General features: G+C 37.5%; 1 protein-coding gene across 44 annotated transcripts in view; it reads left to right on the top strand.

Moving 5' to 3' along the window:
- Positions 1 to 21765, top strand: part of KCNMA1 (potassium calcium-activated channel subfamily M alpha 1) — a 425312-nt gene that overhangs the window by 387656 nt on the left and 15891 nt on the right. For 25 of the 44 annotated variants that reach the window (XM_032749279.3, XM_072931487.1, XM_072931481.1 and 22 more), the window contains 4 exons: positions 9260 to 9373; positions 12545 to 12675; positions 19618 to 19812; positions 21388 to 21506. In XM_032749279.3, coding sequence (XP_032605170.1) covers positions 9260 to 9373; positions 12545 to 12675; positions 19618 to 19812; positions 21388 to 21506 — 559 coding nt within the window. Of the gene's footprint in view, positions 1 to 9259; positions 9374 to 10071; positions 10156 to 12544; positions 12676 to 19617; positions 19813 to 21387; positions 21507 to 21765 lie in introns of all 44 variants that reach the window. The other 19 variants (XM_072931472.1, XM_072931474.1, XM_072931471.1 and 16 more) reach the window with 1 other exon arrangement.

Below are 21765 nucleotides of genomic sequence, written 5' to 3' on the forward strand. Positions count from 1 at the left end.
CAGAATTCTTGATTCTGACTGAAGCAGGGGTTTCCACACTTTACAGATGGGGTGAACCCAGTGGCAGCACTGGTATCGCTGCTGATATCAGGCAGTTTTGCTGAAACAACCTTAGGTATTATCAGTAGCTAATATATTGCTACTGGTACAGCATTCAAGAATACTCAATTAGAGAGCTACTTCAGATTCCTCCTGATTCCACAACTGTGCAATTTGAATTTGGGTTTTTAAATAATGAGGAAAAAAAAGGGAGTAGAAATAAAAGGTTGTGTGATTTTTTGTGCTTTCCAAGGGAAAATTGGTTGAGTTAGCATTATGTAGACTGATGTAGTTAAAATTAACCTGATACTCATTTTCACACGATATCTACAAAGATGTCTTTAACAAACATGCTACTCTGAAGTTGTGTGCTACAAAAGGCAATATTTGAATGACAAAGAGCATAACTAGGTTTGTTTTTTTTTTTCCCTATTTATGATGTTATGTTTGTAGTACTGGTAAAAAGATTTGGCTTGCAAAACACCTTTGTAGTGACATGCTGAAAGCTTGAGTGCCAGAATTAAATTCCATGTTAAAACCTCTTTAAATAAAATATATCTACACATGAACACAGGATCCACATTCCTTCACTATGGGCATTTAATAAAGCCCTGCAATTTTTAAAATATTTTTTTTAATCACCTGCCTACTGGTACTTGACTATTTGCATAAGACAACCTGTCCACTAAAAGCTTCTCTAGGATTTGGTGAAATCTGGCAGGACAGGACATGTGCACAGTGTGCTCTCTAGTCAGCAGGCTTTGAGAAATTGCATTTTACAATATAGAGCAATATAGAAGAGGAGCTTTTGTATACTTGCAAATAGATTAGACTGCAGGAAATATGCAGGAGGGCCTATGAAGCATACCTGCCAGGTAAATTAGAGGTGGTCTTGATCTGAATCCAACCTGCCTCAAAGCTCAGCTCTGGGAATTTAGTTCCGATTTCTTTGATAAAATGAGGCTATAGCCTTCACAGTTCGATCTTTGATCCCCAAGACAGCTTTGAATGTGGTATTTTAGTTATGACACAGCCTGTAGAGAAATTAATGATGTTTTACCATAGGTTTCCAGCTCAGTTCCAGCTTGAGTAATTTGCAAGTCTGCTGGCACTATTTAGCCCACACAGACCATGAAGTCGACTGTAAGTAAGTCCAAGTTGATGGAAAATCAATATTGCTAGAACAGAGTGACAGATGTTGATTATCATAAAATGTCTGTTAAAGCATTTTGTATGTATCCATTTCCTCACTGCAAACACCTAAATTTTTTGTAGAAGTTACAAAGTAATTGTACTTAAAGATGTGGACTCATCTGCTAAAGAAATTTTCAGAATACATACTCCAAAAAATGACTGCTGTCGTTATTACTGTTGCTGCTCAGGGGAGCTATTCAGATGCCTCATTTATTGGAGCTTAATAGATTAAAAGTCCAAATTGAGTCTCATGATATAAACCTAATCAAATTCTAATCTGCATAATTTTCCCATAAGCAGCAATGGGAAATTTGTTTAATTTATGTTTCAGTAGTTGCCAATCAGATGTTGGACAACACTGTTACTTTTATTTTTCGAGTATTTAATTGATTACTTGCTCTGATATGTGTCTTTGCTCTTCCTTTTACACTAAGGAAAAATTTACTTTTTTTGATATAATGATATAATGTAGAGTCTCATCTAAAATGCCAATATATCATTTTTAGTGGTGAGTTTTCCATTTTGTTTCTAGTTATTGAATACCTGTCTCTGTAAACTAGGTAATATAGCTTAATTTATTTGATAATTTTTATTCAGCATATTTATTTTTGCCTGAGGTCTAAATATGCAGGCTTGATTAATGATTAAACTGAAAGGAGTTTGGCATTGTTACATACTAAATCATTTCAGCTGCAAACCTGTGCTACAGATGCTACCAACTTTGTGCCCTAGATGCACCTAGTGTAGAAAACTATTAAATAGTAAATGAAAAGTAGGAATAATTAAAAAATAAAGTTTGTAAAGAAAGTAGCTAAAAAAGAGAGATGGAATTTGTTTACTGCATAGAGAAATAGAGTTTCCATTCAGGCAGACTTGAGGGAAGTGCTATAGCTAGTAACTACATATTATCTTATGTAAAGTGTGAAAAACAGCGAGAAGTGAACATTAAGGCTGTGTTCTGCAAAGCATTAGTAAAGAAAGCCCATTATTTTTGTAGTTTTGGGTTGTGTAAGCTTGTGGTGAACCTTGGCAGGATTAGGGTTTGGGTAATTACCACATAAGGTTTTGTGAAAGGAAAAAGAGTCTTACAAAGCCAACAACAAAAAAACTAGGCAGTTTCAGGTGGACTTCATTTTTTGAGGTGCGTATGATAGTGAAACTCAAAATGGCACTTAAAGTGGGAAAAGATTTATAGAAGTACCTGTTAACAGACCCCTCTAAGTTATACATGATTCTGCCCTAGGCTTAAAGTATTACGCTTTTCTAATATATTACGCTGCTCACAATTGAAATGGAATCAATGTGGTGTGATTCAATGCTAGACCTCAAGATGATGAAACTCCAATCCTTCTCTTGATCTTTGTTTTTACAGCTTAATCCTACCTTGTTAGAGCAGCCCAAGAACCAGCAGACCTATAAATCATTTGCACTTTCAGCACTTGGGGCTACTAACTCATCCAGGAATGGATCTCACACTTTGGGGAGTGGAAACTAGGATTGAACCCACTGCCCTGTGCTTCCATTAGTGCTTTGATTTGGGTATTTTCAATGTAGGTTTCTGTAATTCAGCAGAAAGTGAATGAAGGGATATTAGAGAAGAGCACTTTCTTGGCGGGAAGTGGCAGCTGGTTATCTGTGGCATTGTCTCTGTGTTCAAAGTTCCAGTATTGTTCCCATCCGAAAGCATTGGAGGGTTGCTTAAATTAAGAAAGATGTCCTTCTTCAACCTCCACTCTCTGTAGATTTACCTTGGCCTATGTTTGGGCCTGGAGCATCTCTGAAGATGCTCTCTCTGAGAGAGCTGGGAGCTTATGCAGTCACATCTGGCCTCCCACATTCCTCTCCTTTTCCAGACCTTTAGCGATAATCTCCAAGAGATTATTAGATATTCAGCACAAATCACAGTAAAAGTCAGAACTGAAAGCCAGACTTCAGGATTTCTAGGTTCTCAGGCCAAACTACAGCTCTGTGTCTCAGACCCCATGGGACACTGAAGCTAGAATTGTTTCTAAATTGAATGGCTGTAACAGATTCCCATGAATGTCAGCAGCTCTTTAGCTGCATGACTGCTGCTGAACTTTCCAGGTATACCCAAGGGCTGTACTTCTGAGAATAACAGGTATAGTCTATCATTCAATTGAATTCACAGGAATATTAATGACATTGTCAGCAAACAGTAGCAAAGGGATACAACTGTGAGGTCCTTTTTGAGAATTATTTCTTTTTGGCTGGCTCTGCTTAATGAAAAGACTTGTCCCATATTTCTGCATGATAACCTGTCGGGGGCGTGTTTGGCAGTTCAACACTTACGTGTTATTCATATATGCTCAAAATATTATTGTTGTCTCATATTCCTTAGGTGAACCAGAGGTTCATATGTACATATGCTTTTTAAATTATATTTGAGGACTTTAGTGCATATATCACCCAGTGAATGCCGTGACATCTTTCCCTAAAATAGCATTATTTAAAGGGCGCTATCAATTTACAAGGTGTTTTAATAACAAGGCTACAACCTTTAGGTCTGTCGAGTGGATTTCCATTTTAGGGTAGTGCCTTCTGTCTGCATAGAGTTTCAGTTTAGTAAAATGTATATCTTTGAAAAGGAAGGGAGGAAAAGAAGAAAGCGGCAGAGAAAAAGGGGAAGAGAATCATAAAGGATCCATTATGATCCTTAAGAAGAGAAGATATCTTATAAATGTAGAATAAAAATCCATTTATGAGAATATGCCCCTCTAGGTCTTGGTGGTGTCAGTAGAACAGGAGCAATGCACATCCACAAGACAAATTTCCCTCTACATTAAAACCCCAGTGAATCTTTATTGGTCCCATCAGCAAACTTTTAAGAATATATTTACTGCTGTGAGAAGCAAACTTTCCTGCATTTTGTGTAATATTAATCAGTTAAGTGACCTGCAAAGAAACAAAAATTAGTGGTTTATGTCCAACACAATCAGCAGATCATTTGGCTGTCAGGCCAGTTGCTCACACATAAGCAGAGCAAAATTGGTGGTGCTTTCAGTGGAAAAAAGGCATGTTTAGCCATCCCAGCATTCTTTAATTTTGAACTTCATCACAGTGCCACTGTGGATCTCAGAATACCTGCATATTACTGCTGAGATACAGTTAGTGCCTCCCTGGGTCAGCCTGGCTCAAGAGGTGCAGAGCTCCACCAGCCCAGTGCTGCTTATCCCTTTGTAGGTGGTATTTTTTAAGGTACAGTGAAGTTTTATAGCCACCTGGCCATGCTGAGCTCAGAGCAGGGGAGCACTTGCATCACCTGGTAAAGAGAGCTTGCCTTCTATTACCGAGGAAATTTCCCCCGTGTTCTCTTTCCATGAAGGTGAGAACATCTTTAAGACTTACATTTTTGCTTCTGATGCAATTGATTGATTATTGCCTACTTTTGTGAGCAGTAGTATCTTAGAGGGAGCTGGGAAATGCTTTTTGCTCAAAATCAGGATGTTGAACCATCAGCTTTCTGCACAGAGCTGCAGGAGACTCAACTTCCTTCCAAGCAGGTGGCTGAGGAGGGACATGGGAGGCCCTGCCTGTCGGGGAGGGACGCTGCTGCCAGAAGAGAAGCAGTGACTGCTGACTGCCAGCCTTACTGATGGAGCATGTCAGGAGCCCAAAACCTGTGTTCCTCTCAGAGCTGTGATATTCTTAATTCACTGCTTGGCAGTGTCTTTATTTCAGAGACAGATAGGGATGGGCCCCCTCCTATTGAAGCTTCCTCAGTTTGATCAGGGAGACCTTATTGCTCTCTCCAGCTACCTTGAAGGAGGTTGTAGTGAGCTGGGAGTTGGTCTCTTCTCTCTGGTAACAAGTGAAAGGACAAGAGGAAATGGCCTCCAGATGTGCCAAGGGAGGTTTAGATTGAATATTAGTGAAAATTTCTTCACTATAAGGGTTTTCAAGCATTGGAATAGGCTGCCCAGGGAAGTTTTGGAGTCACCATCCCTGGAGGTATTTAGGAAACATTTAGATGTGACACTTAGTGGCCTGGTTTAGTGCTGGACTTGGTAGTGTTGGGTTAGTGGTTGGACTTGATGATTTTAAAGGTCACTTTGAACCTAAATGATATTATAACTTTATGTTGTAGTGTAGATTATAGACAATGGTGGTGGGTTGACTGTGACTGACAACTAAGTTCCACAGTGAGAAAAAGGCTCATGGACTGAGGTAAAGCCAGTTTAATAAGTGAGGAAAACAAAAACAAGCCATAGAAAAAGAAAAATTCAAGTGATACAAAGTGAACCATTCAGCCAGTACAGCAGTTTAGTACCAGATGCAGTGACTGCTAGAACTGGCATGATTTTGCTTTACCTCCTAATTGTTGGCAAAGAGATTTCCCTTCTCCAGAAGTCTCCCCACTGACACTGCATTTCCTTCCGCAGGCACTGTGCTCAGACTTGCACAGGCATGTGGGTTTTACTGTAGAGGCTGCTCCCGTTAAGCAACTGTAGCCAGAGCTCCCCCAGTTGTTTGTAGAACAAGGAGATACTGTGCTTGTAAGATCACAACTATCAGCCCTGTTTTACGATTTTTATGAGCATTAATGGAACAAGGTTTGGGGACTGAAGGAGAAAATGGAATATGGAAAGGAAAATGAAAAGAGGCTGTGAGGAAAGCATGTCATTTCTAAATGAATGCTCTGTGCAGAGGAATTGAATCTTTTCACAGCTGAAAATGGATCTTAAATCTGATGCCTTAGCTTGTTTCAGCTTCTGTAATGAAATAGAGTTTTCCTAATACCCTGTGACCTGAATTTCTCCCTGCTTTATGGGTGCTATTCCTTGACGTACAAACCTGTATTTTCTCAAGTCAGCATTTGATGATGGATGTCAAAATACAGGTCATGTATTATGCATATAGCATTACGGATTTAAGGTGTTTACTTGTCAAGTTGAAGAAATTCAAAAATGTCACATTCACTGAATCTGCACAGCTGTCACTTGTAGTTTTTCGTGCCTTTAAATGAAAGTTCTGATAAAGCAGGTTAGTTTCCTGCACTTTTTTTTTTTGTTTTCTCTTCTGGAGGAAAAAAAAAAATAGACAGCCTGTGTATGGAAATTAGTTTGTGACTTGGGAGTAGGAATGTGTCTTGAAGGTGTTCGATGGCTTGTGACTCCAAACATAAGCACACAAAATCCCCAAATATTTCATTTTCCTGAAAATACGATTTTTATATTACTTAAAAGTAAATTTCTAGAAGTGTCTGAATTAAGTATGAACAAGGAAATTAAATTATCAGATACTTCTCACGTCTTTCAAGACAGTAGGATGAAAAATATTAAGGCACAAGTCTATTTTTCATTCAAGGAGAAAACACAATCCCTTTAACATGCTTCCTGCATTTCAGACTGAATGCACTATGTGTGCAGTGTGCAATTACAGAGCTTCTGACAGTCTGTGTCTAACAAAAATGCCACATTTACTTCAATCTTCTGACACCATCCCAGGAAGACAAATATTCTAAGGGTTAGAGAGGTGGCTACAAATGGCCTTTGATGGAGAGTGAGCGTGTCTCTGTGTATGTGCACATTGCAGTGAAGGGGAGGCAGGAAGAACTTGCACATTTAGCTGAGTTACACTGGCTTACTTCAATTTGCTTTTAACTGGTAGGGAAATACTGCTGTGCTTGTACAATCTGAAGGGCCTGATTCACTAGCAGGTGGTTTAGCAAGTGCGTTCTGAAATGTGGGGAGAAAGGCTTCAGAAAAAAAGGGAGAAGCAGAGCCTCCAGAGATACTTGGAGCAGTACAATCCCTGGAGTGCATGAGAACAATATTAGTTTTGTTTACTTTTAGAGAAGGGAGCATTAAAAGTCTTGCTGTTGCCATTTTGACTTGTAATTCAGCAGGAGACCCAGCTGGGCCTGCCACCTTAACTGCTCAAGGAATCTGCAGCTGCCTGAGCTTTTTCTAATGTGACAAAGGCTGTATCTTGCATCTCCTGAAAGAATGCATCCCATAACAGGATACAAGGCTTGAAACACTGGATCCTGCTGCAGAAGGAGGTGTCACACTAATACCCACCTGTCCTCAGATAGCATTTCCTCCCTTTGGAGTCCCACTTTAATTTTTCTGCTGTTGTGAGAGTGTCAGTGTTACCTGTAACTTACAAGGTGGTGACTGAAAAACCTCTGTCAGACTCAGTTGGTGAGCCTGAGGAATCTCAGGCTCTGCCATGAAGAGGTAAACATTCAAAGAGCCAAATCAGCTCTCAGTCATAGTGCTAGATACAAGGAAACATCTGCAAACTGAAAGTGGCTGGGGCTGCAACTCACTGTCACCAAGCTGGTCTTCCTGAGTTCAGCACCACAGGTGGTGTTACGTGATTGACTGTTAACATTTCCAAATGCCTCTAAGAAATCTGCTTTATCAAGATTTTCTATCCACTGGTAATATTGTATAGAATTGCTCTAATGACTTAGGTTTCTCTATGACATTGTTTTGTCTTGCAAGCCTGTTGAAGATATCATAGCCGCTTCTTTTCTCCTGAAGAATTTCTTCACAGAGTTTCACTCCCTTTTTAAGCTATCCTGTCTGTACAATCACCATGCTGCACCTAGTTTACTTGTGATAGTCAGAATGAAATTCATACCAGTACCTTCTGCAGAGCTAAGAAGGTCCCTTCCCAGTGATTCTAGTTTTATTACCTGTATATGCTCTATGCAATAGAGACAAAACATAGAGATAGATGAATGGAAGGAGGAAACTAAATCCTGTTAAATCAATAAGCCCAGATCTAGTGGTCCTTGTGGTTTAGGAGCAGTTTAAGAGTGATGTAATTATCACTGGAAGAGAACTGTAAGTCCTTAAGACAATATAAAACCAGTATGATATGCTAACAACAACAATTTAGTTCGGAGATTTCCTGGTTTGTAAATTGGTCTCCAAATTACAGGTAAGGTATCATACCATCTTCCTCTGAATTCAGTACCAGGCGAATGTATCAATGAATTTAATGGAGCAAAACAACTTCCACACAGCAAGAAGATAGTGAATTTAAGTCAGGAATTAATCTGGCTGTGATTAGTTGAGAATAAGTGTATGGAGAATTCAGAACTAGTGATAAAGGACCAAAAGTCTGTCTCTGGATGTCAGATGTGAAGTCAAAGAACTTGGGAATAATATGGCAAAAAAAAAAAAAAAATAATGTTTTTTTAAAGGTGGTTTAAAGTAAACTTGGCTCAGTTTTATTCCTAGCAGACAAATATTTGTCTAAAAATGCTGTCTTTATATTGGTTTATATGAAACCATAAAGTCACTGTCTAGCTTTGCCATCACTTCTGCAATGACATTAAATGAGCATTCCCAGGTTTTCTATAGCTTTACTGGACAAGGGGGATGGAATGCATTAGTCTCAGTGCTGAATGTCCAGTCCTGCTATTGCATAGGGTTTTGCATAACTACCCAATATTTAGTACTTACAATCAAACTCCAAAAGGTCTTTCTTGGGTAGTTTTTGTTTAAAGAAAAAAAAATAGATAAAAAACTCAATGTTTTTGAGCTCCATATCAAACTGTTGAGTATCTGGCTGAAAACAGTATTTTTTAAAGGTGAATGTTGCTGGTCTCCAGATTTTTTTTTTCTTGTGAGTGCCTTCCGACTTGTTTCTTCTCCCACCTTTGTTTCCTTCAAATTGTCACTGTTTCCAGTTCTTTTCAAGCAATCCTCTCACATACAATTTGAAAACCTGTGTCTTTTCCTTTCATCCTATCTTTTTGTCTTGTAGACTGGACCCTTCCATCCCAATATTCCTACAATTGTAATCCTCATAAAAAGGCATATTATAAATGGTACATATGAAAATTACAAAAAGCCTGCCATGGTTGTATTACCACTTACAAGCAGTACTTTTTAAAATATTAATTGCTGTTTAAGGAAAGGGGTTTGCTTCAGAATTTTTTCTTGCTTGGTGTGGTTTGTCCTCTGTAAACTTTCCCTATTTTTTTCTCATCTTTTCTTTTTTTTTTTTTTTTCCTTTTTTTTTTTTTTTTTTTTTTTTTCCCTTTTAGGCTTTACACCCCCTGGGATGGATAGGACGTCTCCAGACAATAGTCCAGTCCATGGCCTTTTACGTCAACCCTCCATTACAACAGGAGCCAACATCCCTATTATAACAGAGCTAGGTAAGAAAAGCTAAAATTTATCCTTCCATGTATATTTCCTTGTCTTTTTCCCACTTTCCTTGTTATGCAGATACAGAAAAATTACCAATACTGGATCTTACACTGTTGCATTTTCTCTTTTGATAACTGTTTTATATTACTCTCTCTAAAGAAAGTTTAGTAACAGTTGGTTCACTTTATTTGAATAACTGAAATATATTTCCCTCCTTTGGGTTTTCTCTGTTTTCTTAAATAAATATTCTATCAGACAAGATGCTTCTTGCATAGTGTAACAAACAAGCAGGGGTCTTTGGGCTAAGTTAGAAAAGGAAAAAGGCCAGAGTAAGTATAAGCAGATATTTCCTGTGCATTTAATCAATTGTAAGAGGCCATTTGTTTATTTCTTCATGGTCCAAAACTGTTTAATCATGTGTAACCAAACCTGTATAATAGTATGAGATATTTCACTCCTGAGAATATGATGATGGTAGGTAACTAGATCTGATTTCCACTCTAGCTGTGGGTATTTATGTTGTCAAGCAGTGTGATGTGAAGTGCAGAAGCTGTTCTGTTTTTTTCATAGCAAATACAAACTTGATTTGTGGTCCTTTGTCCTTCTGTTCTCTTTTTCAGTTTTATTTTTTAGCCTTACCTGTCTTTTTCCCTTACTTTATTCTCTTTCTGTACTTTCTTTTCCCCCTAAATCCTTTACTTACTAGCTAAGCCTGGCAAACTTCTGCCTTTGGTTTCAATCAGTCAGGAAAAAAACAGTGGAACCCACATTCTAATGATAACTGAACTGGGTAAGAAGTGCCTTTTTCCTTCACATCACTGTGTTATTTTCTGTTGTTGTTCTTACTGTCATCAGCTTTTCCTTTATTTATCTGGCTGTATCAGAGGGGCTACCCTCATGGCACTGCTTTGAATGTGTTTTATTTGTGGTTCTGGTTGAAATTGACTGTCTTGTTCTGGTCTTCTTAATGATTTTTTTTTTCACGCAGCATCAGTAAACCTTTGATCACTCTCGTCTGACCTGCCGGCTGTTTTCATAGCACCTCCTCACCAATTCATTTTTTTGGCCTAAGTCCCCACCTCCCTGGCCCTCACTCTCCTACGCCAGTTTTTCTCTTCTTTTCTCTCTTCTTTCTCTTTCTTTTTGTTACTTCAGCCTGTTGTCAATTTGGTGGACATGCCTTAGCAGCTTTTCACAGGAAGTCCAAGAAGAAGTAAAAGATACCAGAAAAAACCCCAAGCATCATACTTTCCCTCAAGCTATTTTTATGTTTATTTTGTAGAGTAAGGCTTTTTCTCAGGAGCTCAGGTTTTGAAGCTGTAGAGGAGCAGCCAAGCTCCTGCGTGGTTCCCTCTCAACACAGAGTGCTCTCCCCAGCCTTTGGAGCAGCGTTTGATGAGCTTTTCCCTGTGGCACAGCACCACCTGTTTGCACCCAGCTCTCCTGGCCCACAAATCCCAGTGTGCTAACTTGCATCAGGAAGATAAAGATACTGAGGATAAACCCACACCTGCAGAATTCCTAACAGGTTTTTAGTACCTCAGGAACTGACCCCATGGACGCCTAGCACGGTGTTTAAGTCAGGTGGTAATCTGCCAGATGGAAGTGGAAAAAGAGTGCTGCTGTCAATAGTGCCTACTCTCAGCTAGCAAATTAAACTGAGGTACAAGCTGTTCAAATGCATTTTGATACAGCAGGCTTTCAAATACTGTACTGCTTAAGAATCTAGAGATTAAATTGATAGGCATTGTACTGAAAAAAGAAGTATTGTGGATCCTGGTGTTTTCTTGGATGAATGTCTTCTGATTCCCAGGGCAGAACATTTCTCTTATTACAGTACTAAGGCGTTGTGTTTTAACAATTACATCAAGGAGCACAAAGGCAAGAATTTTAAATTCTATCCTCATCTCATTTAGACAGCTATCAAGAGGCTTTATCTGCAGTAATTCATGTTTTGTAAGTTAAAGATAGCAAGCACAGTGGAGAGTTTGGAAAAGGAGTGGATGTTCAAGAAAACTATATGGGAAGGATTGAAACTGTATGAGAAGGAAGATCAGAATAGTAGGCAGAAGAATTTCTAACTTTAGAAGTCCAGAGCTGAAATTTGATCAAGTTAGCAGCAGTTCTCATGTTATTTTCAAAGTTTGCTGGGTTAGCTCAGGAGATATGTTCACATGGGGAATAGGGATATCATCAGTGTGTGCAGTTTTAAATGCTCAAAAAGTTTTTCATTTCCCTTTCTTGCATGGGAACTGAAATTAATTTGTCATTTAATAAGTTGAAGGGTATTTCAATGGCATAGCTAAGCAGTCTGTGCTTTCATGCCTAAGGGAAACTAATATGGAAATGGAATATTTCATGAAATATGATCCACTTAATACACTGATCTCAAGGAAACAACTATTTTTGATTGGAATGAGTTGGAGGCAGAGGGCTTAACTGCGACAATGAAATGCCAGAGAAACTCAAAATGACAAATACTACTTTTTTTGGGCTTTTCTCTAAAACAGCCTGATTTAGATTCTTTTTCACACTGGCTAATGTAGAATTTGTGGCTAAGAAAGTGAAGTTATAGAGACAAATATTTGAACAAAAGGCAGTGCTGCAAGAGAATAGCTGCTCATTCATTCAGATAGATGCATGTTAAAGGGACAGTTTATCCTCTTTTGAGCCCTAAGTGCATTAACACCACTCCAGTAAGAATCACAGCAGCACATCTAACAGATGCCTGTGGGCTATATCAGAATGTTATTGACAGCCTGTATTTTACAACGGGGTTTTAACTTTGTATCTTGTGATAGCATTTCACTGTACACACATACAGCCTCAGCCACTGTACCCCACCTATGTACCAAGACTGTCTCAATATACAGGTGTATGATATATCTAATTTTGAGCACAGGCAACTGGTGCCTCGAAGCTGCTTTACAGGGAAGGGCTAGGAACCTGTCAAGAACAAGAGTGTCACCTCTTATGAGCAAGAAAACGAGAAACATATTTTTAAATGCACATTTTCACATCCATCTTGATTTCATTTTCAGTGACGTCAACGACACAAGTCTGTGTTTCCAGACATATGCCGTTTCTTTTTCTTTGGCTGTGTGATGTGTGAGGTCACATGCTGGTGACCCAGAAACACCTTTCGATTTTACTCTTAATATTATTATTGTTATTTTCAGTAAATGATTCAAATGTTCAGTTCTTGGACCAAGATGATGATGATGACCCCGACACAGAACTGTATCTCACGCAGCCTTTTGCATGTGGAACCGCATTTGCCGTCAGCGTGCTGGACTCTCTCATGAGCGCAGTAAGCAAACAAATGTTTTTCATTCCCTTCTATCAGACTTGTTGTGAAAGAGTGTAAAGGTGTAGAATCTTTTCCACAGGTAGGCAGGAGAAGGTGCTTTTTTCTTAGATGTCAAAAGAATTTTTGCAACCTAAGCTAGTTTATTTTCTTAGTTGGACTCGGAGACCATAACTGATTTATCTAGGACTTCTGAGAGTCCACAATTTTATAAGGAAACACTCTCATGTCAGTTTTTAAGGATCATGCTTTCCAAAAAAATTGTCCCTTCTGCCTAAAATCCAGACCCAAATGCAGTGTGTCAGTCCCTGTGCTCACCATTCTTGTCAGACAGCATCAACTGTGTTTTGAGCTTTTAATTTCCTGTAGCTATGAGCCATGCTCTCAGTATGAGTGCTGGGGGACAATGATAGAGCTCCATGAAAGCCATTGTACACACCTCATGAACTCTATTTGTGTGAAGAGAGGTTATCCTCTCTTTTTCATATGAATTTTCTTATTAATCAAAACTTCAGTGCATGCCAGAAACTACAGATGGTGGCCTTTGGTTATGTCTACACTGGGGCTTTTATTTTGCAACCATAGCACAGTTCTGAAACAAACCCCTCAGTCATGCTCCTTTTCATCCTCCTCATATTGGCTAAGTTTTCAGACCAGTCTTGCTCTGTGTGTATTTTGTAGTTTTCGCTGCTATATTTTCCATATGTTCCATCCACAGATAAATGAGTCTACACAAATAAAATTTTATTCTGTTGCCCTAGGAGTTTTTGGTAATCTCAGAAAATGCTTTTCTTAAAAGTTATTTACAATATTTTGTAGATGTGACAAATTCAGAAAACCTAAGGAAGGACTCCTAAACTCTGTACCTTCTCTAATTAAAATATCTCAATATAAATTTTTTATTAAAAATGTTAAATATAAATAATATATAATTTTTATATATAATTTTTAATATAAATTCCCATTTATATTCACGTTATAAATGGGAATAATTTAACATGAAGGTTTCAAATGTTACTTACAGCTGTTTATCTACTCCCATTATTATCTAAGTCAATGTCTCTGAATGTATTGTTCAGTAGGGCACTTCAGAATCAAGAAAAAAAAGTAGAGTTGCCATAGAATGAGAGTGAGATACTGTGGACATCATTGCTTCCTTGTGCAAAGGTGTCTCAAGTAAATAATAGTGATGCAATGAAAAATAAATGCAGCATGCCTGTTCAGAAATTTTAATGTTTCCAGTTTAGTTTTGGACAACATACCCCTCTGTTTTTGCAGTTTCATTCTATAAAAGTCCTTTTTCTAAATATTTTCACATCTAAGTGGTCATTTCTCTGAAGCCAGAGAAATGCGATAACAAGTAGAAAATTCTCTACTTAAAAAAAAATACTAATCAAGAAGAAAGGCAAGGATTCAGTCCATTAGAATTGTTCACTATCCTGTCTTTTCTTTCACCAGTTTTCTGATCAGTGGCAGTGTTATTTTCTCTTTATTCCTCAAAGGCCCAGCAAGGAGTTGGAAAAGTACAATTCTTCCTGACCCTTCAGAAAGTGTAAAATGTGTGAGATGTTTCTCCCTTTACTATCCATATTCTCATGGGGAAGGTGTGTTCTCCTTTCACTTCTTCTCCAAGGAAAAGAGTGTTTCTCACACAAACAAATCTATTTTCACTATATTATCTCTTACCTTTATTTTTTTTTTCCTAAATTACATTTGCTTTTAGCAAACAGCTTTTATTTAATGTCTTTAACTTCATAGTTGCCAGTATGGGTAAACTGAACCCCAAATCCTAGCTAAATTGTGAGATCTGTAGTCATGCTTTCATCCTATGGATGAATTCTTAACAGGAATTCTGTAAGAAGTATATAATGTGCACTCTGCTGTCTTTTTCCAGCTCACTTGGACGCAAGTATGTAGTTCATTATTCTATCTACTTAGTGATTCAGTGGGTTTTACTGCTTGTTTTTGATAGAAAAAAATCCACTTTATGATTTCTATTGATATCTCTGTTAGGAAAATTCCTTATGTGTACAATGCAAATGTTCATGAGGTGCTTCTTTAAGAATTCATCTCTTCCCACAGTAGTGGGGTTTTGTAGTAAAACAAGTGTAAGAAAGATTAGAAAGTCAAATAATAGCCATGCATACAGTATTATTTCTGACCTGTGGGTCATTTGAAACATGCATATAGATGTATGTATAGGGGAAAAGCTACAAAATAGATTTAAAATAATTTGCTTAAGTATTCAATTATTGGGAAATTAATAATAACAATAATATTACAGTATTAATCAGTGTTAAATTATTATTTTATTTTTTATAGTTTTATAATACTGAAGAGGTGCATTAAACCCAACTAATGAATCACAGATTAGAAAATGTGGTAACTTTCTAATTCAAGTGTTGTTCAGTGGGTGCTGGAGATCTTTACATTCTGCTAGTTTAGCATTATTTCCTAAAAGATGACAGTACCGGACGTTTTAAGTTTGACATTTTCTGTTATTTCCTTACTTCCAAGGTAAATGCTTAATGCAGTTTAGTTTTCAAAGTGCCATGTACTGGTCATCTGCACACAGTTTGGCTTTGCAGCAAAGGCAATATTTTCCACAGCCCAGGATTCACAGTGTAGCAGCTCAAGCACCATTGCTCAGAGGACAATAATAAGCTCAAAACCTGCACTCAGAACCTGTGTTTTGGAGGAGTTGGTAGCAGTGATCTCACCAGGTTTGGTTCAAGAGCTTTACTGTGCTCTGTGGGAAGGCTGTGGGCCTGGTTCATGTTTTAACTGTGGCAGTGGCTATTGTTAAAATGCTCCAGCTAATCGTGAATATGACTTTGAAGAGACACCTACTGCCATCAGGTACTTAAATGATATATTACTATTTCTTTTGCTCTAGTGTATTTGAACCTAGGGAAATAATACACGTTGTCTGTCAGTCTCAAGGCAACACCACTTCTGGAAAGCAGAGCATGCCTTCATCCCCAAGTGAAGTGTAACTAAAAAACGTGGGATTGGATGCAACTTTTAGATTATGTAATTGGTTTTTAAAAATGTTATCTTCAGCTACAGAAAAGTTATGTGATATAGGATAGTCAAAGGAGCAAATATTTGAGCAGAAATACTCCTTTCTTGGGTCTTGTTGAGATAGTTATTACGTAAAATCCTGTACATGAAGGAAACCAGTTTTCAACACACAGTACCTTCAAAGGTCTGAGCCGTTGGCCTGAGAGCCAAAGCTTCCCTGTTCCTCCTTCTGGCACTGGAGACACAAAGGACTGCAGCAGTTCTGGCAGGCTGGTGTCCCTCCCACACCTGCCACTGCAACAGACCCGAGCTGCTGCTGGAGACAAGGTTCTCCAGCACCAGATGATGCTACTTAACATTCACTACCCTGGAATTCATTTGCTTGTGCTAGAACTTCAGATCTTGATTGTTTTCTGTATTACCAAATCCTATTTTTCTTCATAAAAACAAAATTACGGAATGGAAGAAAATCATTAAAATGGTTTAAAATAAATTTTCATTATATTCTCTACTCAGGAGTTCTCCCTAAGGGATCCTCACAGTCTTATTTATAAAGAAAAGAAACTGTTCTAATCTTTGATGTGAACACAAGACTACTTTTCATGTAATTCTGTTCAGAAAATTAGTAAGCAGCATCTTGTAATTTAAAGTGTCCCAAACTTCTTTAAACTTTTGACAATAGTTTAAGAATTAATAGATTTTCAAATGGTGAAATGCTGTTATTTATTGTCTGCTGTTTATTCTGACTCAAAGACCCTTTTGTTATTGGTATGTATTACTGATTCATAATCATAAGAGCTCAGTCATTCCTCAGGTTTGGATATATGTTATTCCTCCAACTGAATGAGAAAATCAGTTTAAAATATTTGTTTAAAACTGAGGTTAAAAACCACATGTAGTGTAGGAGGAGGAGTCTTCTTAAAAGAAATTCATTTAAAAACCCACTAGCAAACACAAAAAAGGCAGATATAACTTGAAAAATGACAATTTTAGTGTAATTATAAATGAAAGGCAAAGTGCTATTATAGTTAAAGAAATATTATTAAGATGTGCTAATTTTCAGTTAAATTTTCTGTAGAAGACCAATTAGTTTAAAAGACATGACAGCATTAACTGCAAAACATAAGCACTCTGGTAATTCTACTTTAAAAAATGATTGAACAAATGGGAGAGCATCCTTGAAACATTTGAAAGAGCTACACTACAATTCCAAAGCAATGGCTAGGTGGCACTGCTAGTTCAGATATCTGTGTCACAATTTCCTTGCTATTTACCCAGCTTCAGTGTCTATGATGCATTTCTTTTTTTCCTGTGTTTAGAATACACCTATTTCATATTCTCATTCTGGATGCCTTTAAAGTGATATAACACACATGTCCAATGTGGGGTCTGGATCATGACAATAGCAAACAAGTATTTCTTCAGTTTTGATTTTACACTCAACAAAAGGGATTCTTTCCATCACTGGAAAGTGCCTTGTTACTTTAAGTACAACAGCACCTTTCCAAAGACATTCTGTAGATCAGTTTCTTATAAGTACTGGCATATTCAGGCCATGTACCCTCCCACAGAGCAAGTAGAAGATCACTCTCAAATTAATTTCAGTGTATTATTATTCCAAAGGAAATGGATATCAGCTAGTTCAGCTTTTCAGTGTTCTCCTAGTTCCAAACTGGCAAGATGTAATGAGGAGTCTGATTTTTGTGACAATCAAAAACACAGGCAGACAGCTTTTTTTTTGAGGAGTGTTAAATACTTTAGTACAGAAGGAAGCAGCCCTATTTAGCAGAAGGTGAGAAGTTACAGCTTCCTATTCACCCATCTTTTCATGCTTATGGCTGGGCATTTCATGATCAGGTGCAGTGCTGCAGTTTGTTCTGAAACTTGGAATCTTTTCTCCCATTGATTACAAAAACAAAAACAAACCCCAAGAAATATCTGTTGGCTGCACTCATCCATCTCATTGAATGGTGCCTTCCACATCAGTCATGGTGTGAAACCCAAATTAAGCCATTGTTCCACAATAAATGCTGCTTCCTTTGCTAATAAGGGTCCTAGCTTTGCCTTAGAGGTATAGCACAGTGGGAAGAGTTGCCAAAGAGGGCAACTCTGATTTCATCTCATGGACATCAAGGAAGAAGTAATTGAAAAATAAACAATCATGTCTGAATGTCTTCTCTCTCTCAAAGTGGCAATTCCTATTAAACATCATGTAATCGCTCCAGACTTACATTCCTGCAAGGGGTCACATTGATTTTTCTATAAGAGAGGTTTGAGTATTACACTTGAATTGTTACCCAGTGCATCCACATGTGTAAGAGCTGAGTTGAGATTAGCTGTTGTTTTAGACTAGCTGAATCTTCGTGAACCTCAGCTTATGTCAGACTACTCCTTACAATCTGCTTTGTAGTTAAAATATGTACTGCCTTACCTAGGTTAACTTAAATAATTGGAGTTGATGAGATGCAAATATTTGCTTTAGGGCATGTTTAACAGTAAGAATATGTTCCTCTCATTTTCATTTAGTCAACAGGTGAATGGCATATATGCCTATGTAAATAAGCAGAGAGGCTTGAAGTTAGGAAACTTCAATGTAAAGTGAAAAACATTGCTGCGTAGAACTCATTTTCTTCTGTTTTATCTGTCATCTCCAGCAAACAATGAAACTGAAGTTTCATTATACAAAGAAAGAATATCAAAGTAACATGGATAGGAAGCCAGTTCTGCTTTTTGATCTCAGGATAAAATATTTCAACCTCTACCTCAGTTTACCCATGTATTAAATACAGTTCCATTTTTTGGATATAACAATGAATTTCATTGAAACGTATTATGTTAAAAGTCTTATCTTTAGGCAACAAGCACTGTTGGAGAATTCACTATTCATTTTTACTTGGTTGGATTACAGACATTTGTTCTGAGTCCTAAATACAACAAAATCCAGAAATCTAGTAATGTCAATCCTATGTACTCTACAATGAGCTCATTTTTTTCTTTTATGTTCCTTGCACTTACAAAGCTTCTGAAAACTCAGACATTGGTGACATTATAAGTGACAGTATTTCCTTTTTTTTTTGTTCAACATTTTTTTTGCCCAGTACCATACACTGCAGATGTTTAACTGAGTATGTCTGAACTATACCAGTATACTTTTAAGTGAACTTGAAAGTCATTCATCTGGATTTAAATTAATATTTTAAATACCCATTGTTTGCCTGACAGACCAGCAATACTACAGATGCTGGCAAAATGTCAGTGTGGAGTAAATCTTCCCTAATAAACCACACTTACCCTATACCCTAGAGTTTTTTAAAAGGACCACCAGGATCCCAAACTCATCATACATTTATCTGGAGTGAACGCAAGATGTTTAATTGATACATGCTTGTGTCTGAACACTGTCAAGTCTCGTAATAAGATGTTTAGTACAATACATCGGTTAGACTGCTAGAGTCCAGCCACAGTAATAAGTAATGACATTTGCTGCACAAAGGCAGCTCCCCAACGAATTGGTGACAAGAGTAAAAAGGCAATCTAGCCTGTGTAAGCTTTAAATGTGGTCTGAATTTTACAATTACATGTCCTAAAGCCCATTATTAGACATGAGGGCGATGAGAAGGAAAGCAGTCATTGCATCACTACTAACACCAATTATAGGAAACATAAATCATTCAAATTTTTGTACTTTAATAAAAATCAGCCTGAATTGGTGTTTAAAAGGAAGGATCTAGTATAGGAGCCTAATGGGATAGAAGAAAATAGAGTAATTGGAGGCTGCTGTCTTTTCACTTTCTATATAAAATTATTTGAAGAGACAGCCAAGAACTTTAAACAGCAGAAACCCGGAAAAGTTGTAATTTGGATGTCTTCAGTTGTGACTTTAATGGTGTTTGCTTAAAGAGCTTTCTTTTATCTCTGCAGACATACTTCAATGACAATATCCTCACACTGATACGGACATTGGTAACAGGAGGAGCCACACCAGAGCTGGAAGCGCTGATTGCCGAGGAAAATGCATTGAGAGGAGGTTACAGCACGCCCCAGACACTTGCAAACAGGGACAGGTGTCGAGTTGCTCAGCTGGCTTTGTATGATGGGCCATTTGCAGACCTAGGGGTAAGATCATGAGGGAAATGCAGGACCAAGGCTGGTCTGCGCTCTATTAGCTTTCTCTCAGACTGAGTGAAAAATCTATCTCAATAAGCATATAATTTCTATTATTGAATTTAATAAAGTTTGTGGATTGTTTAAAAATTCATAGCAGAGAGTGCCAGGTTTGCTTTTTACCTTTTTAAGAAGCTGTATGACTGCCCAGGATCCTTGCCTGCATATTTCATACAGAAAATCCTGTGTCTCTTCTTCATTGTCAGCTAAAGAGATAGATGAGTTGATTCGGATGACGTAACAATTATAGCAATAATGAATTCTAAATACATTCAATATGTACAGATATACCTTTTTTGGGTTTTCATAAGCTTACTTAGTGTTTTCACAGAGCTTCCAGTTCTTAAAATCTGCTCATTAGCTCGAAAACAAAGTGGTAAGGTTTGGTTTCTGCCGGTTTTGGATGAAATAAAATTCTTATGCAATGCTAATTTTCTGATAATTTGACTGCACTGTTCTAAGGGTGAAGTCAAAAAACAAGCAAAAAGAAATTAAAACCCCAAACAAATAAATAAATAAATAAATAATATTCTAAAAAGAGTGTATTATATAAAAACTAAGTATCTAGAAATGTTTTCTGGACCACATTTTGAAATCTTGAGGTCCCAAAGCACCCAGTCTGCTTTGATGATGATGTAGGATTTGATGTTTCTAAAGTTAACCCTGTGTTCACCAGCCTTGTCCAAAAAGAATGGAATGACCTTTGTCACAGAAATTACAGAGAATCCCAGTGTAAGGATGCCCTTGCAAGAGTGCACAGATAGGAACCTGCAGCCTTTTAGTTGATGCAGCAGTCCAGTTGTGGCTGAGACTAGCAGCTCATCAAAACACTGGCATGCAGCTTAACATTTCCACAAATAAAGTAAGCAACACCAATCTTTTGAATGCTGTTTCACCGGAGCCTCAAGTGCACTAGGTCTGTGAAGGCAGAATGCATTAACTCTCATGATTACTTGAAAATCACTATTTTGGATATACAAATAAGCAAATTCAAACTTATTTTTTGCTAATCATACATTTAGTCATTATTTGACAGCAGCAGATATTTTATTATCCTTTTAAACCCATTGAACTCTAATTTCTGTTGTGCTCCTCGTGATTTTTTTTTTTTTGTCTGGATGACAGTATGACTGCTGCCAAGAAAGGGTCAAAGATATGAACAATTTTAATACCATAGTTAATGTAATTTGTAGAATATGCATTGTCTGGTACCAAAATTTAGATTTCCAGCTTAAAGCAAATCACTCACTCTTTCCAATTTGCCATTATTTCATGGACCAAGGCTCTCCAAAATAGCAATCATCACTTTACATAGTTACTTATTTGAAATAAAACATTTAGATTATTCATTTCCTTGGGTAAAAGGCTCTCATTTGAGACAAACAACAGACTGTCTATACATTGTCCCCTTTTTTATAAGTTCATACTGAATGACCTGTTCCCTGACACTGTGTTTACACAGCAAAGAAAGGAAAAAAAAATGCACTGTTCTCTTTTTTAAATTTTAATCTCCTCTCTTTCCTCTAGGATGGAGGTTGTTATGGAGATCTGTTTTGTAAAGCACTGAAAACATACAATATGCTTTGCTTTGGAATTTATCGATTAAGGGATGCACATCTAAGTACTCCCAGCCAATGCACTAAACGGTGAGTCTGGTCTTTTAGAACATCTCTGCTTCCCTGCTCTTCAGTCTTCTCAGCGAGGAAATGCCCAGTGCCTGTTATAAATATAAAAAAGAGCTTGTTCATTTTTGCATAACTTTTCCCCAGTCCTCTTTGAGGATTTCACCATGATTCTATCTGACTTTAAATCATAAACTGGATATCACAGCGTAAGTTGTCAGCTAATTTTATTCAGAATTTTTAAATTAAATTTTCAGAGTGTATCTTTATCTTGTTTGCTCCA

The sequence above is a fragment of the Taeniopygia guttata genome, chromosome 6, assembly GCF_048771995.1.
Source record: "Taeniopygia guttata chromosome 6, bTaeGut7.mat, whole genome shotgun sequence".
NCBI lineage: Eukaryota > Metazoa > Chordata > Aves > Passeriformes > Estrildidae > Taeniopygia > Taeniopygia guttata.